General features: G+C 36.9%; 1 protein-coding gene and 2 long non-coding RNA genes across 3 annotated transcripts; all 3 read left to right on the forward strand.

Annotated features, from left to right (window-relative positions):
• Window positions 1–1102: 1102 nt before the first annotated feature.
• Window positions 1103–3313, forward strand: LOC113689929 (anthocyanidin 3-O-glucosyltransferase 2-like). The gene is made up of 2 exons (XM_027207751.2): window positions 1103–2714; window positions 2956–3313. Exons 1-2 carry the CDS (start codon window positions 1290–1292, stop codon window positions 2971–2973), a joined length of 1443 nt encoding a protein of 480 aa, XP_027063552.2. The 5' UTR covers window positions 1103–1289; the 3' UTR covers window positions 2974–3313.
• A 2502-nt stretch (window positions 3314–5815) lies between these two features.
• Window positions 5816–7946, forward strand: LOC113690065 (uncharacterized). The gene is made up of 2 exons (XR_003448312.2): window positions 5816–6167; window positions 7775–7946. It is a non-coding gene; the product is annotated as an uncharacterized lncRNA (long non-coding RNA).
• A 5722-nt stretch (window positions 7947–13668) lies between these two features.
• Window positions 13669–16564, forward strand: LOC113690066 (uncharacterized). Its single transcript, XR_011814734.1, has 2 exons — window positions 13669–13940; window positions 16372–16564. It is a non-coding gene; the product is annotated as an uncharacterized lncRNA (long non-coding RNA).
• Window positions 16565–18891: the final 2327 nt, after the last annotated feature.

The following is an 18891-nucleotide window of genomic DNA, read 5'->3' on the forward strand; positions in this document are numbered from 1 at the left end:
TTCATAGTTGGTGTGTATACAATCACCTATAACTGATATTAAAAATGACTGATGCATTGGATCACCGGAGGTTTTCAGCAATTGTTAAATGTGATTCTACTATACTGAAAACAGGAAAATTTTACGGTCTCTTCTCTGAAACTGTTGCTTAGATTGTATCCTTAATGATGATATTAACTTATATTTTAAATAGTTGAAATTGTTGTAACTTAATTGAAAATAAAAGAGGCCAATGACATTTTTCAAAGTCGTCAAAAACTTTACAGGAGATTTCTAAAAGTATGCCTTAAAATTTGGAAATAGTTAAAAAAAATATAAACAGATATTTAGGTAAACAGCACTTATTATAACCAAAAATTGTAATAATGTATATATATATATATATATAGTTGGCGTTTATATAATCACCAATAACTCTCAGACTAACAATGATTGATGCATTGGATCACCAGAGGTTTGCGGCAATTGTTGGACGTGATTCTATCATTTAAAAGGAAAATTTTATGATCTATTATGGAAACTTGTTTTGAGATTTGTATCCTCAATAATGATCTCTTATTTGAGATAATTTTGGATTGTTAATTATTTGAGATAAATTTGCGAAAAAGTACTGTAGCACCTTTTTTTATATAATGTATGTGAGATAAAAAAGTAATTGGAAAATGTGTTGATGATGTAAGCAAATTAGTGTGTGTAAATAAAATGTAAATAAAGTGAAATAATCTTCAATCCAAACACACTTTCAACGGAAAAATCTAATCTAGGTCTTGTTTGGATTGCAATTTTCTCCAAAAAAATTTTATGTTTTTCATAAACACATTTTTTAATTTGTCTTTTTACTTCACATATATCGAATTGTTACAGTATATTTTTTTATGGAAAAATTCCAGAAAATAGCAATTCAAATGACTCTAACGTTATGATATCAAAAGGAATTGTAGTAAATCCTTTAAAAATAATGGTGGGGATTGAAGATAAAGGAAAATTTTGAAATTATGGAGGGACTCGCACGTCAAAAATACCGCATCACGGGCATTGGTAGTTTAGGTTGTCTACATTTACAAACCTTATCTTCATCTACGATTTTATTATCTGTATTTCTTGTTTTAGTGTCTACATAGTTACTGCAATTTGTATTAACATCACATCTGCTTTTGAAGTAAACTGGATAGAATACACATCCATATTCTTGTATCACAACTCACAAGCTAGGGAGAAACTAGAAAGGCGAATAAATTTTTTGGAACTTCATCTTCAATCTAGTCCACAGAGTGAGGTTAACGGAGAAGATGAATGAAATGAAGAAAGCAGAGCTCGTGTTCATTCCTTCACCAGGGATGGGTCATTTAGTATCAAGTGTCGAACTAGCAAAGCTTCTCATTGAACGTGAGGAACAATTGTCTATTTCTGTTCTAATTATGAAGCTGCCCTTTGATACAAACATCATTAGCTACAGAAATTCATTGTCAGCGTCTTTGAGTTCGCGCATAAGGTTCCTTGAGCTCATCAAAGAAGAGCCTTCTTCACAATTGACATTTTCTCATTCATTTCTGTTTCAATTTATCGACAGCCATAAAAGTTGTGTGAAGGAGGTTCTTGCTGAAATATCCAATTCTGTTTCGTCTGATCTCAGTGGAATTGTCATAGATATGTTTTGCACCTCCTTCATTGATGTAGCCAATGAATTTGGAGTTCCTTGCTATATATTCTACACATCTGGTGCTGCGATGCTTGGCCTTGTATTCCATTTGCAAAGTCTGAGAGATGATCTCAAACAAGATTTGAGACGTTATGAGAATTCGGACGTTCATTTAGCTGTGCCTACTTACATCAATCCTGTTCCAGCTAAAGTTTTGCCTCCGGGACTCTTTGACAAGGAAGGAATTGGCGACATAATCCTCAATCAGGTCAGAAGATTCAAGGAGACCAAGGGAATCATAGTTAACACTTTCTTTGAGCTAGAATCCCATGCGATTCACGCCTTGAGCAATGATAAAACCGTCCCACCAGTATATGCAGTAGGGCCTGTATTGAATCTGAAGGGAAGCAATAGTCAAAATCAAGAAACTGAGATGATTATGAAATGGCTCGATCTTCAGCCAGAATGTTCTGTTGTGTTCCTTTGCTTTGGTAGTGGAGGTAGTTTTGATGGTGACCAAGTGAAGGAAATTGCCCATGCACTCGAGTGCAGTGGATATCGATTCCTCTGGTCATTGAGAAGGCCTCCACCTAAAGAAACATTTGAGTTTCCCGGTGAGTATGAGAACCTGGATGAAGTCTTGCCAGAAGGGTTCTTGCCGCGAACTGCTGCGGTTGGAAAAGTTATTGGATGGGCACCACAGGCGGCAGTTCTATCCCATCCTGCTGTGGGGGGCTTTGTTTCTCACTGTGGTTGGAACTCAATATTGGAAAGCGTTTGGTGCGGTGTGCCAGTGGCAACTTGGCCGCTTTATGCAGAGCAGCAGACGAATGCGTTCTTAATGGTGAAGGACTTGGCAACGGCAGTGGAGATCAAAATAGATTTCAGAAAAGATCTGCTACTGGGTGTGAGTAGTGAGACTTTGACTGCAAATGTGATTGAAAGAGGGATTAAACATCTGATGGATCCTGAGAATGAAATCAGAGAGAAGGTAAAGGAAATCAAAGAAAAGAGCAGATTGACTCTAAATGGAGGAGGATCATCCTATGCTTCCTTGAAGTGCTTTCTCGAAGATGTAATAAATAGTATTCCATAATTGTTTGTCAGATCTGAATTGTTATAATGTATTGCATAATTGCTTCTTTTTCTTAAATCCAGAGCTGAAGGTCAACCATTACTAATATCCATTAACTCTGCTATAACCAATATTACTCTGAAAATCAGTCCTTTTTTCTGTTTTTGCTTGTTAGGCTTTCTTATGTTTTCCCTTTCACACTTTCTTTTGCTATTCTAATCTTCTACGTGGTACTTTGTAGGTCAAATACAATCCGTGACTTTGAAATGGACTAGCAAGGACAATGTACACTTACAATTGAGTTAATACTAACAGTGAATAGCTAAACTTGTTAAACTTCGGAGTTGGCAAGTTTATGGAGTATTGTAGTGCTAAACCAAAAATGATGGAACTAAATTGTGACAACTTTACTGCGGCATTGAGAGCAGAGTATGTCTTTTATAGCATTTAGTGTGGTGCGCGCTGTTCTACTTGCAATAATTGGTACAAAATGCATGCTGCCTTACATTTTTTGGACTGCAATTAAAGCCTAGTTTACTCTTATAATGCTGAGAAGGTGGTACTGTTTTTCTTCTAATGTAGTGTATCATTGCAGGCTCTTACCGGCTCTTACCTGGTAAGTTTTCTTTTTCCTTGCGTCTTTTTTTTTTTTTTTTTTTTTTGCATTTTGTGAAATTTGAACTCAATGAACACGGAAAATCCTCAAAATTGACTAAAATAAGGCAAATTCTCGTATGCAACTTTAAACTTTGTAGGCAACATGTTCAAAACTTCATTGGAATTAAATTGATTTACGACCATATAATAGGAAACATTTCTTTCACTACACAATTGAAGACCAAATAATAATGCCTGAATCTCTGCCTCCAACACCTCAGCTTCCCCCAAACTCTTCATAGAACGCAAAAACCAAGTTACCTCTGTGATCACACACCAAACCACCACCCGCCACCCTACCATGTACTGCACTCGCATCTGTGTTTAATTTGCAAAAATTCACCGGGGGTCTCTTCCAGCAAACAGAAATTAATCTAACAATTGTAGAAGGATGAAAAATAAATTGAGCCAAGGAAAAGTCCATGTCTCCACGGAAAACACAAAAAGTTTGGAATAAAGTGGCTTGCATTAGAGAAGTAACAATTAAATTATTTGATACTTCCTTCGTCCCATTAAAAGTGTCGTACTTTTCTTTTTGGTTCGTCCCAAAATTATGTCATCTTACTAAAAATAGATAAATAAATTTAGTGTCGTTCCAAGCATTGCCCTTTATTCACATGGTCATGAGAGGTTTCAAGAATTATTGTGGGTCCCAAATAATATATCTCATCTTTTCCAAGATTGCTAAAATAGCGGAGCTACTTTGCATGAAACTATGATAACTCTAGAGTGTGAACCTATGTATACTTCAAATGGTTATTAATAGATTACCAAAGTAATTAAGGGCCCACAATTGCATTCATTCTTTCATCGTAAACTGGCTACAAATAGGGATACAAAAGGAAATCAAGCAAAATTAGGTGACTGTTGATAAAAAAACACAGTTCCCGAAAAGTGTCAAACTTATTGTGACAAAGGGAGTAATAAGTACGTTTTGCACAATTGTAATTAGTTTGGGATACAAAAGGGATACAAAAGGAAATCAAGCAAAATTAGGTGACTGTTGATAAAAAAAACACAGTTCCCGAAAAGTGTCAAACTTATTGTGACAAAGGGAGTAATAAGTACGTTTTGCACAATTGTAATTAGTTTGGGTAAATGATCCAACTATTCCTCAACACTCATCATTGATCATATTTACCGGGACCATTAAAGCGGGGAAAGTTGACTACTTCATAAACTTGGAATGGCCAAACAATCAAGATAAAGGGATAATTGCAGAAACCTCCCCTGAGGTTTCTGACACTAACACTTACCTCCCATATAATTTTTGAAATAGCACTGACCTCCCCTAAAAAAAATTGGGGCCTATTGTTGAGGTAAAAGTGTGTGAATTTACTTGGCTATCCCAATTATTTTCATGTTATCAGATGAAAGGTTTTATTATTTTCATCAAAACCAACAAATCCTTTGTTAAAATAATTAAACTAATTAAACTATTTGCATGTTAAACTAATTAAACTAATTAGCTAACTAACTAAAGTACTTGACAGTCCGTCCTTGTCTGATCAGACTTGGGAGCATGTTTAAGAATTATTTGTAGAGGCAACCACAAGGCGGCAATGGAGGAGGAAGATGGCACCATGAATTGACGCCAATTTGTGCTTTTGTGAGGACCCAAAAATTTTCTTATTTATCGGATATTACAAGTTTACTTAAGCATTTATTTACTCATTTTCTCCGAATTATTCATTTCGACCATTTACAAATCCATTGATATGGAACAACGCCTCTTTTATATTTTAAAACATTTTGTTGAAAAATTCACTTTTCAAAAATTCGTTTAGTTCGAAATAACAAGTATACGTTTTCGAGGCTATACTTGAATCAGGAGTGTATTAATATTGGAGAATTAAAAATGATCAATAGTAGATTAAGAAAGGTTAATTGAGGAATTAATACTAGACTCCTGTGAGGACTCGCAAAATTTATTATTTTAAATTCCTATTTCGAGCTCATTGTATATTTAATTGCCCATTTATTCCGAATAATATTTTCTATCCTTTTCAGACCTAAGTACATGGTTTTATAGTTTCGTTATATTTCTAAAGTGTCTCATTTTAAAGATAAATAAAAAAAAATAAAAATATAGATGAATAAACAAATATTTTCTTATAAGCCTATTTAGCGAAAAATGGAAACGTGTCTAAAAACTTTAGCCATTTGGGAGTACAATAAGCTAAAAATTTAAGACATATACAATGGTCCTAAAATAGATAATTTTAGGTTTAAACACACAAGTAATAACTAGTGGTACGATCGTTATAAGAATTTCTCAAAGGTTTTAATTTTTATTGCGCCTAAATTAGAAATACGTGTTTTCACGTGCGCGCTTAATTGAGGGACTTTGGACCATTATTTTGGGACAATTAAGAATGAATAATATTTATATGAATGTGAGGGCCCTAGAGGTTTAGTGCACTAGTGCAACAAACGTAAGAGAAATCGGATACAAAACGCGCGCGTAGGGTACTAGTTAAAATTGATTTGACGTATCAAAGGATTTGACGTCAAGCGTCTTTTGTACGCAAAGGCTACAGAGCCGAAATTCATTTCCTTTTCTCTGCTACAATGGCCGGCTAGACTGCAGCAAAGGAACAACCAAGCTTCACCATTTCTTTTCTTCCAAAACTCAACCAAATTCCTACCAAAACTTCCATAGATTCTCACCAAACTTCACATTCGTTTAGCTTTTTACTTGGACAACATCTTAGGCTGGAAAAGGGAGGAGTTTCACGGCTGTCTTCAGGCTTCATAGGGACCGAAATTTTCTGATCTGAGCAGCCATCAAAGTAGGTAACAATCTAACACCTTCAACTTGTCTTATGGAAGTTGATTTACGCATTTGAGTTGGAATCTTTACTTTAGTAGCATGGATTGTTGGAAATGTGGGCTCTATGAACTCCCACTTTGGATTGATGGCGGTGATGATGTTTGATGATAGTTTATTTGCTGAATTAGAGCTTAAGGAAGTAGATTAAAGGTGCATTCTTGACAGAAACGTTGTTTAACTCTTGAAACAAAAAGTTCCCATTTTACCCCTGCTCTGTTCGGTCACTTTACTGCAGATAATTGAGGATTTAAAGGCTTGATTATGTTGTTTACAGGTTGTAGAAGTTGTGTACAAAATTTTGTTGAAAAATATTGAGTTTTCGTTGCTCAAACGAATTTATTTCAAAAACTGGTAATCTGGAAAACGGTTTCGCCGTAATCCAGACCAGTGGTTGTATTTTGTCCATAACTCCGTACTCCGACGTCGAAATCAAGTGCCGTCAGTGGCATTTGAAACTAGACGTTCCCATGTTTCCAACGGTGTATAATGTACATTCTGGTTTCATGTGTGTGAGCCACACCATTCATCTGAAGTCGACTGTCCTGTTTCTCCGTTCTGCCGAAATGATTTGATGATGCTGCAACTTGAGGCCTGATTTTGAACCAGTTGCATGCCGAAACTTGTAACGATTTCTTCTGTGAAGTTGTAGCCCTATGAATTTATTTGCTAACACTATCAACCATTCCCAATTCCGAGTTAAATTCAGAGAGTTATGATCAAAATACGGCGACTGCTCGTTTTGAAAATCTTAGATTTGGACAGATTGCCTTAAGGATTTTTCCAAACTTTGGTTGATTGAATGACCCCCCTCCCGAGGGTATTTTTCCGTGAAATTTGATAGAGAGATAACCTTCATATGGAAGTATTATACTGCAAAATTTGGTGTCAATCCAAGTCCGTTTCGGTACTTAACTAAAGGTCCAAAGTTGGAACCAAATCTGGAAATTTTGTAACAGTCTTGAATTTTTCCCAACTTTGAGCTACCATATATTGGTGCTCGAAACTCCGATTCTCGATCCGTTTGTTCTGACCTAAACCTTACTTGCACCTCTAATTGAGCTATAAATGTCAAGGGCTGGTTTGCAACGAGTGAATTCTGCCGAATTTTCAAAGTTAGCGAAAAACCAACCCCGGCTCAATCCTGGGTGATTTGGAACAGCAACTTTAGGCTCATTTTTGAGCACTTTCCACTTCGATTCATGGAAAAGTGTCTTCCAGGAACTTGCAGTAATTTCTAAGAGGTTTTCAACGGTATAAAGTTTTCCAATTCTTGACTTATGACGAGTGAGTTACGATTTTTCAAAAATTCATAACAAAACTGAAATTTTTCCAACTTTCAAGGAAATAGAGTTTTTCAAGAACTCTTTATTCTTTTGATGTTATCTAAACGTTTTATCCCCGATTTCCTAGATAAAGACTTAAATATTGTTGAATGTTATCAAACCTCTCTCGAACCTCGATTTACGAGTAATTGAGGTTCATTTTCACGGAATTTCCTAGAGTAATACTAGTGAACGAATTATTCCTCGATATTTGGGATATGGGTGATAATTCACTATTATTTGCTCAGGCACGCACGAGGACCTCCAAGAGGACCCTACTGTGGAAGTTTGAACTCTTCCTCCAATTTACTTGCTTGCATAACTTGGTGAGTGTCAAGTGTATGCCTACTTGAACCCTAAAGTCTTGATTCATGCTTGATTCACCTGATTTCATGCTTAGCTTAACTGATTTTGACAAAATGGAGTCGAGTGTGTACTTGATCGCACTCGTTCTCATTCGAAACGAATGACTCATGCTTAACATGATTTGCTTGGTTTACATGACTTGAAATGTCTGCTTAAACCTATCAAATGCTTGAATACATGAAATGGTATGCTATGATTGCATACGTCGATGGAGTGAATCTCCTCGACATTTACATGACAAATGGGGGACGCCCAAACTCATAGGCCGACCTTGGAACTCGAGCCGGCATGGGCTTGGTCGGGAACCTCGGTGAGCCATGAGACTCAAATGATAATCTTGATCTATTGAGAGATCTCGCTTGGCATACTCGTATAGTATCGCCTTATAAATGTAGTGCGGGTCCGAAGTGGTGTATGGTGGACGGATGAGAAGTAAGTGGTGAACTACGGATATGAAAATATCAACCCGGTTGACGGAGAGTCATCACGGGGAGATATACAAATGACATCGGCAAATGTGGAACTTAGCTCCTGAGAGCTTCCATATCCTTGAATTGTTTCTGGTTACATTTTGTTGGCCTTATTAATTACTTGCAAGTTATTACCTGAATTGTTATTTGGGCTTGTTATCTGAACTATGTGTCTGCATGTGTGTTCTTGGCCTCACGAGCGTTTTGCTCACCCTGTAGATTTGTTTTCCTTAACAGGTTGAATTCGGAGGTAAAATGGAGCAGCCTCTTGATGTACTTTTGTTTTAGGGTTGCTAATACTTTTGTTTATGCATTCGGCTTTGGATTGTACTTTTGGTATGGAAATGTAACCTTTGGACGAATTGTATTTTGTGTACTGACGTGTGGTTTGGAGAATGGTTGACTATTATTAAGTTTGAACGTTTCCTCATTTATTGTATCTAAGTTTCGGTTTGTATTGTGTGGTCCGGCTATAAGTTGAATGGAATTGCTTGAGTCCTGGCGAGAGTTAGGCAGGCGTTCCGCGGATACCCTTTGGTTCGCCTTAGGGAGAAGTGGGGGCGTCACAGTTGGTATCAGAGCCTAGGCTTTAGGTTTCTGTAGTGTATCCTAGGTTTAAACGTTTGGGATGCCGGACTGTGGAATTGGATTGGAAGTTAAGTGACTGCTTGTGAAAATGGAAATTAGAACCTAGGTTCGAATTAGTGGATGATAAGGAGTTTTGATATGGTGGGGGATACATGTGGGATAGTATGAAGGGATCAAATCTTGTTTATTTAGTGTATCTGGACCTACCTGAACTTTTACTCTTAAGTGTAAACTATAGAAAGTAATGGTGATATTAAATTGTCTCGGGGGCGCCTTCCGGTGGTCCACTATCGAGAGAGTGACCTAAGAGAGCATTGGAGAAATGGTTCGATTTGCTGGACTAGGACTTCATATGAATTTCAAAGGACTTGTTCGAGCCCAAATAGTGGGGTGTTAATAGTGATCGATCATTGGAAGTGTCTATCCGAAGAAACTAAAGTGATTCGAAGGGATGATTGAGAACTGAGGACAATTGCGGATGCCTAGACTACTAGAATTCCTGGAATTGAAATTGAAATACTTAAGGAGCAAGGGAGACAAAGACTCCTAGTGAGAAGCTTCAAAAGCTAAGAACCGACTTGTTAGGGTAGTGTCGAAATTAAAGACAGGATGGATGAGTCGGTGGTTGGATGTGTTACCTTGGTTGAGCAAGTGGAGAATGATAAGATATTCGCTAAGGGACATGAGATCTAAAACTCCTAGTGCTGGAAATGAAAATGATTCTACAGAGGTAGTAAGATTTTTGACTCCGCCAATCACTAAGTTAGTGATTTAAACTATTTTAATAGTTTCGCCAGAGATAGACGGGGTGGCACTCGCTTAAAGGCCATTGCATTTTGTATCTTGTTTTACCATGTTTCCTATATTTTGAGGCAATTAAAACGTTACTCATGACATGCTTGACTTTACTGCTTTACGATTTTAAATCCATGATTGAGTCGTACACATTTACGATTATTTCGGTATTTTTCCTTTTATTCTTGTATTTATTTGGCGTGATAAAGGTATGTGTACTCCGTTTATGTGCACTCACTTATGTCATGCCTTTAAACATGTTAAAATTATGGGTGGCCAAAGGAGTGAAAAAGCATTTAGGGCGAGGGGTTAAGCAACTCCAAGCTCAAGGAGGTGATTATAGGACGACTGCTGGACTGAACCAAAACCCTAGAAATGAAGGGAAATAATCGTGTAGTTATTGCTATTAACCAGACGATTGATACTCTAGCACGATTAGTGGAGCACTAAAGCTCTAAACCAATCAACCCACCTGGGGATCCAGCGTGATGTGAAAATGAAATGATTCTTGAAGTACGCTCCATCTAAGTTTCACAGAGAATCTAATCTCGAAATAGTAGGACCGATTTAAGGGAATCAAATAAGGTACTAGTGAAAACAAGATATTAGAGTTTCTTCTCGAGTAACTTATAAGTAAGTATTGGAGAGTGAGCTAAGACTTGAAAATTTTATATTAAGGAATAGGGTCCCTGCATCTGATTATGTTTGCAAGTAATGATAATAATCTCTCGGAGACTTAAGAACTCGCTGTATTAAGCAGAGAATAATTAAGATTTGTATTCTGGGGTAACCTATAAGCAAAAGAATGAACGAGTACTATGATTCAAGCTTCCATTATGAATAGTTACTTATTTTGATCCTCTGATCTACCTGGCAGGCTAGCATTTGACTTAAGCCAACTGGTAAGATGACAATCTTGGAAGAAATGCGTAAGGAAATGGATATTCTTCGAAATGAGGTAGAATTTCAAAGAAAACTGGCTGAGTACTGGGAAGGATGGTGGAAACAAGAATATACAGAGAAAATTGAATTACTACGCCAGAATGTAGAATTAGAGAAGAAATGCAAAGAAAATCCTCGAACTGGCCAAGCCGCCACTTCTCATACAATTGTGGATACTGCGGCAAGGTTAACCACGTTGAAGCCGAGTGCTGGATAAAGCAAGGAAAGTGTCTGGGGTGCGGTAGTACCAAGCATAAGATTTCGGATTGCCCTAGAGCTTTAAAAAAAAAAAAAAGGAAGTACTCAATAGCCAACTAGATCCACCGCAAAGCGATCACGTGCCAAATGGGAGTAATTAGTACTAAAGGTTATGAACGGGGTCCTAGTAGTGAAGGTTTCACAGATTGAGATGGTTTGACTTCACTCGAGGAATAGAGGTTGTAGTTTTACCCTAGACTAGGCTAGCACTTTGGAGGTTGTGATCCTTTGAAAAGAGAAAAGTCTTTTGTTGTTTTGTATCCTGGCAACTTGACATGTTTTGCTACAATCTTGTCGTTTCTCCTTTTCCTTTTGAGAGGATTTGATAAACCTCTTCCAACTGGATGTAATTATTATGATCTTTATGACTCATGAAAATTTACTTCACTTTTAATTATTTTTAGGACTTACACGTATGTTTAAATCCTGCCCCACGCCCTTAGAATTTTAATAAGACGCGAATAGTATTGGATGTGATCGAGATTTTGCTGGAGAATATAGACCACCTGAGGTCTTGATAGTGACTAGAGATCGGGACCGAAGTGAGGACTTAGCGTTGAAATGGGATTCAATGTTTGAAATGCCAATTTAAGATAAAAAAAAAATCGATGGATTTGAGTTAGTGAAAGGAAATAATTAATGGATTCAATGTGCCTAACGATTAAAGACTAGATATCGTATTTGGAATGAAAGCTAGAAGCTATGTATTTATAGATTATGAAGTCTGGAGCGATGTGACCATTAAGAACAACTATCCTTTTGTCTTACATAGATAAGAATTTGATAATTTGTAAGGAGCCATGATCCTATTTAAGTTGGATTTAAAGTAGAGATACTACCATTTGGGAACCCTAGGAACTAATATGGTTAATACCGCTTTCAAATTAAGACATGGATACTCTAAAATTTTCGATACACCCTTCGAGTTGACAGATGCACTAGAAGCATTTATGGACCCAAGGTATCGGAGTTAAACCGTATTTGGACAAATCGGTGGAGGCATTTATTGATGATATATCGATATACTCTAGTGTTTGAGAATGTCATGAAAGACACTTGATGGTAGTTTTACGAATCTCGAGAGAACGCAAACTTTTGTTAAGTTCAATAACTGTGAGTACGATTGGAAGAAATAGCCTTTCTAGGTTATACAATATCTAAGGAAGGAATTGTTGTCGACTCAACTACAGTGGAAGTTGTTAAGAGGAAACAACTAGAAATTCTACCGAAATTTGGAGTTCTTGATGGTAGTCGAACCTTTCCTTTGGTTTGATCAAGGAATTTTCTAAGAGTGTAAGACTTGGCAAGTTATTTGGGATTTTAAATGTGAGGAAGAATTTTGAAAGTGAAAAATGTTTAATCGATGCACTTGTGTTAGCCCTACCAAGCTGAGGAGGCAGTTTTGTGATTTATATAAATGTTTCAAATGATGGTTTACAATGTATACTACTGATACCTGACGAGGTGATTGTGCATGCCTCTGGAAAGTTAAGATATTACGAGAGAAAGTAACCAACTCATGATTTGGAGTTAGTGGCTGTAATAATAGCATTAAAGAAGTGAGGACATTACCTATGTAAGGTAGACATGAGGCCGATTAAGTTGCCCTATGAATCGGAAGTTAAAATGCCTTGGAAAAAAAAACTTTTAAAATCAAGTTTTGATTATTAGTTGAATGAATAGAAATTGTGAAGTATAAGTTGAAAAATATAAGTTAGTGATTAGTCTAGTAGACTTAACTATTAAGAGAATGATAATGTCCTAGGTATGAATTTCGAGAACGAAATTCCTTTTAAGGAGGGAAGGATGTGAAGACCCAAAAATTTTCTTATTTATCGGATATTACAAGTTTACTTAAGCATTTATTTACTCATTTTCTCCGAATTATTCATTTCGACCATTTACAAATTCATTGATATGGAACAACGCCTCTTTTATATTTTAAAACATTTTGTTGAAAAATTCACTTTTCAAAAATTCGTTTAGTTCGAAATAACAAGTACACGTTTTCGAGGCTATACTTGAATCAGGAGTGTATTAATATTGGAGAATTAAAAATGATCAATAGTAGATTAAGAAAGGTTAATTGAGGAATTAATACTAAACTCCTGTGAGGACTCGCAAAATTTATTATTTTAAATTCCTATTTCGAGCTCATTGTATATTTAATTGCCCATTTATTCCGAATAATATTTTCTAGCCTTTTCAGGCCTAAGTACATGGTTTTATAGTTTCGTTATATTTCTAAAGTGTCTCATTTTAAAGATAAATAAAAAAAAATAAAAATATAGATGAATAAACAAATATTTTCTTATAAGCCTATTTAGCGAAAAATGGAAACGTGTCTAAAAACTTTAGCCATTTGGGAGTACAATAAGCTAAAAATTTAAGACATATACAATGGTCCTAAAATAGACAATTTTAGGTTTAAACACACAAGTAATAACTAGTGATACGATCGTTATAAGAATTTCTCAAAGGTTTTAATTTTTATTGCGCTTAAATTAGAAATACGTGTTTTCACGTGCGCGCTTAATTGAGGGACTTTGGACCATTATTTTGGGACAATTAAGAATGAATAATATTTATATGAATATGAGGGCCCTAGAGGTTTAATGCACTAGTGCAACAAACGTAAGAGAAATCGGATACAAAACGCGCGCGTAGGGTATTAGTTAAAATTGATTTGACGTATCAAAGGATTTGACGTCAAGCGTCTTTTGTACGCAAAGGCTACAGAGCCGAAATTCATTTCCTTTTCTCTGCTACAATGGCCGGCTAGACTGCAGCAAAGGAACAACCAAGCTTCACCATTTCTTTTCTTCCAAAACTCAACCAAATTCCTACCAAAACTTCCATAGATTCTCACCAAACTTCACATTCGTTTAGCTTTTTACTTGGACAACATCTTAGGCTGGAAAAGGGAGGAGTTTCACGGCTGTCTTCAGGCTTCATAGGGACCGAAATTTTCTGATCTGAGCAGCCATCAAAGTAGGTAACAATCTAACACCTTCAACTTGTCTTATGGAAGTTGATTTACGCATTTGAGTTGGAATCTTTACTTTAGTAGCTTGGATTGTTGGAAATGTGGGCTCTATGAACTCCCACTTTGGATTGATGGCTGTGATGATGTTTGATGATGGTTTATTTGCTGAATTAGAGCTTAAGGAAGTAGATTAAAGGTGCATTCTTGACAGAAACGTTGTTTAACTCTTGAAACAAAAAGTTCCCATTTTACCCCTGCTCTGTTCGATCACTTTACTGCAGGTAATTGAGGATTTAAAGGCTTGATTATGTTGTTTACAGGTTGTAGAAGTTGTGTACAAAATTTTGTTGAAAAATATTGAGTTTTGGTTGCTCAAACGAATTTATTTCAAAAACTGGTAATCTGGAAAACGGTTTCGCCGTAATCCAGACCAGTGGTTGTATTTTGTCCATAACTCCGTACTCCGACGTCGAAATCAAGTGCCGTCAGTGGAATTTGAAACTAGACGTTCCCATGTTTCCAACGGTGTATAATGCACATTCTGGTTTCATGTGTGTGAGCCACACCATTCATCTGAAGTTGACTGTCCCGTTTCTCCGTTCTGCCGAAATGATTTGATGATGCTGCAACTTGAGGCTTGATTTTGAACCAGTTGCATGCCGAAACTTGTAACGATTTCTTCTGTGAAGTTGTAGCCCTATGAATTTATTTTCTAACACTATCAACCATTCCCAATTCCGAGTTAAATTGAGAGAGTTATGATCAAAATACGGCGACTGCTCGTTTTGAAAATCTTAGATTTGGACAGATTGCCTTAAGGATTTTTCCAAACTTTGGTTGATTGAATGACCCCCCTCCCGAGGGTATTTTTCCGTGAATTTGATAGAGAGATAACCTTCATATGGAAGTTTTATACTGCAAAATTTGGTGTCAATCCAAGTCCGTTTCGGCACTTAACTAAAGGTCCAAAGTTGGAACCAAATCTGGAAATTTTGTAACAGTCTTGAATTTTTCCCAACTTTGAGCTACCATATCTTGGTGCTCGAAACTCCGATTCTCGATCCGTTTGTTCTGACCTAAACCTTACTTGCACCTCTAATTGAGCTATAAATGTCAAGGGCTGGTTTGCAACGAGTGAATTCTGCCGAATTTTCAAAGTTAGCGAAAAACCAACCCCGGCTCAATCCTGGGTGATTTGGAACAGCAACTTTAGGCTCATTTTTGAGCACTTTCCACTTCGATTCATGGAAAAGTGTCTTCCAGGAACTTGCAGTAATTTGTAAGAGGTTTTCAACGGTATAAAGTTTTCCAATTCTTGAATTATGCCGAATGAGTTACGATTTTTCAAAGATTCATAACAAAACTGAAATTTTTCCAACTTTCAAGGAAATAGAGTTTTTCAAGAACTCTTTATTCTTTTGATATTGTCTAAACGTTTTATCCCCGATTTCGTAGATAAAGACTTAAATATTGTTGAATGTTATCAAACCTCTCTCGAATCTCGATTTACGAGTAATTGAGGTTCATTTTCACGGAATTTCCTAGAGTAATACTAGTGAACGAATTATTCCTCGATATTTGGGATATGGGTGATAACTCACTATTATTTGCTCAGGCATGCACGAGGACCTCCAAGAGGACACTATTGTGGAAGTTTGAACTCTTCCTCCAATTTACTTGCTTGCATAACTTGGTGAGTGTCAAGTGTATGTCTACTTGAACCCTAAAGTCTTGATTCATGCTTGATTCACCTGATTTCATGCTTAGCTTAACTGATTTTGACAAAATGGAGTCGAGTGTGTACTTGATCGCACTCGTTCTCATTCGAAACGAATGACTCATGCTTAACATGATTTGCTTGGTTTACATGACTTGAAATGTCTGCTTAAACCTATCAAATGCTTGAATACATGAAATGGTATGCTATGATTGCATACGTCGATGGAGTGAATCTCCTCGACATTTACATGACAAATGGGGGACGCCCAAACTCATAGACCGACCTTGGAACTCGAGCCGGCATGGGTTTGGTCGGGAACCTCGGTGAGCCATGAGACTCAAATGATAAGCTTGATCTATTGAGAGATCTCGCTTGGCATACTCGTATAGTATCGCCTTATAAATGTAGTGCGGGTCCGAAGTGGTGTATGGTGGACGGATGAGAAGTAAGTGGTGAACTACGGATATGAAAATATCAACCCGGTTGACGGAGAGTCATCACGGGGAGATATACAAATGACATCGGCAAATGTGGAACTTAGCTCCTGAGAGCTTCCATATTCTTGAATTGTTTCTGGTTACATTTTGTTGGCCTTATTAATTACTTGCAAGTTATTACCTGAATTGTTATTTGGGCTTGTTATTTGAACTATGTGTCTGCATGTGTGTTCTTGGCCTCACGAGCGTTTTGCTCACCCTGTAGATTTGTTTTCCTTAACAGGTTGAATTCGGAGGTAAAATGGAGCAGCCTCTTGATGTACTTTTGTTTTAGGGTTGCTAATACTTTTGTTTATGCCTTCGGCTTTGGATTGTACTTTTGGTATGGAAATGTAACCTTTGGACGAATTGTATTTTGTGTACTGACGTGTGGTTTGGAGAATGGTTGACTATTATTAAGTTTGAACGTTTCCTCATTTATTGTATCTAAGTTTCGGTTTGTATTGTGTGGTCCGGCTATAAGTTGAATGGAATTGCTTGAGTCCTGGCGAGAGTTAGGCAGGCGTTCCGCGGATACCCTTTGGTTCGCCTTAAGGAGAAGTGGGGGCGTCACAGCTTTGATGGCTCTTGAGGTGACAAGCTATGTACTTGCTCCATAAGGGAGGTAAATGACTGATAAAATTGTGATCATTGAGGGAAGGAAACAAAAGGGAAGACGCTGGAGCTTTTGCTTAGTTCATGAGAGGTTTAATATGTGTGAGAGAGGAAGCACAATATGCAATAGAAAGGAACCAAAATCTGAGCATCTACTCCAGTTAACTTGCAAGAATTACAGTTGTATAGGTAAATTATTTCTGATATTGTCACTTGAAGGCACAGAATTTGCATGTTAGCTCTTATATGATAATAAGGCAAAACCTGACTATAGTGAATGTATGTTAGCTCTTGCATCATGATTTGAATATGTCAGTAATGATCAATGGCATATGAATGTGATGTTATTCTAGTTGTTTAAGACTTGCTGCTGTACTATTTCAGTTGTTTAGGACTTGTTGCTATGCTATTCCAGTTGTTTAAGACATGTTTATCAATGGATGATGTATCATGATCTGTTTTTGATCTTCACAGCTCTTGTATAAACATGGTGTATTAGTCATTGTTTGAGTTCATAACTGGTCTATAATACAAATATAGAAGATTTTAGTACAATTGCAAGGTGTTGTGATTCATCCTTGCTCAATAACTGTCACGTTTGAAACTTAGGATGGCTCTTCTTCCTGTTTATGACATATCTGTCCACTATGAGGGGAAACAAGTGAGAATTTCAAATGTCGATCCAATTGGTTACTATTATATTAACTTGCTGTTTGATGTTGCCAAGAAAGTATTCAGTCAAGTCCCTGGGCATCTGAATAAGTTAATACACATGAGGTGCCTAATTCTTAAGACAAGTCGCATGTTTGATATTACAGATGATGATAATAGTGTTAGTGAAATGTTCAAAATGCATAAGTCTGTAATGGTGATTAATGTGCATGTGCTGGATATGGATGTTATTCCCAATGATCAAACTAATGTTGAGGTTGAAAATGGTCATAACACCTATCTAAACTTCGGAAAAAAAGGAAATGACAGTGTATTTGCTGTTGAGATTGATGATTCTGAGGATGAATATAATGACTTTAGCTCTGATTCAAGCTAGCTACACAACATGGATAATGACAATGAGGATGACATAGATGTTGATAGTATGTCTCTGGCAGGTAGTGAGAATACTGACATGTCCTTTTTTGATTTTGATGATAATGAGGAGGGTGATATTGTTTCTGATTCTGAAAATGAGGAAGAATGTGACCCCATTCAGCAAGCTTTGAAATAAAAAATGTGGACGTATAACCTAATAGGAAACATAAAGTTTAAGAAAGGTCAGCTATTCACTAATGTTGATGCATTCAGAAAGGATTTCCTATTGTGAGAGTGAAGAATGAAAAGGGTAGAGTAACAGCTATTTGTGGTGTTGAAGGATGCAAATGGAGAATTCATGCATCACCAGTAGCAGATTCCATCATCTTTATGATTAAGTCTTACCAAGGTGAACACACATATGTGATGGATAGGAAGAACATAGAAGCTACAGCTGACTAGATTGCAAAAAAACTAGTACCAGTCATGAGAATTCACCCTAACATGTCTTCCAAAGGAGTAGAAGCAGAGATGATTAAATATGGTATGCATCCAAGCAAATGGCAAATTTATAGAGCACTTTCAAAAGCAAGAAATGAGATTGAAGGCAATCACAGTGAATCCTACACCAAATTGCCAAAGTATGCAGAACTTCTCAGGAAATACAACCTGCACAACATCTGCAAAATACATTATGATAGGCCTACTCTCCTTGTTAAGGCTAGATTTCTGAGAATATTTATTAGTTTCAAAGCTCAAAGAAGTGGATTTCTTGAAGGCTGTAGACCTTTTGTTGATTTTGATGGATGTATTTTGAAAGGTCCCTTTGGTGGCGTACTTCTCACAGCAGTTACTTTAGATGCTAACGATAGCATCTTTCCTATTGCATTTGCTGTGACTGAGTGTGAAAATAAAGAAACATGGAGTTGGTTTTTCCATCACTTTGAGGAGTTCTTTGGGCTATTTGGAGAGAATGGTCCTTTAACCTTCATGAGTGACAGGCAAAAGGTATATTAATTCTGTGGCGACCCCACTTCCCCCTAAGGCGAACCAAAGGGTTGGCGGGCCGTCTGCCCAACTCTCGCCAGAACTCACGCAAGCATTCTAACCCAAATCCTTT

This window comes from Coffea arabica, chromosome 5c (genome assembly GCF_036785885.1).
Source record: "Coffea arabica cultivar ET-39 chromosome 5c, Coffea Arabica ET-39 HiFi, whole genome shotgun sequence".
NCBI lineage: Eukaryota > Viridiplantae > Streptophyta > Magnoliopsida > Gentianales > Rubiaceae > Coffea > Coffea arabica.

Coding starts and splice junctions, on each gene's coding strand:
- LOC113689929 (XM_027207751.2), top strand. CDS start 1,290: ATGAATGAAATGAAGAAAGCAGAGCTCGTGTTCATTCCTTCACCAGGG.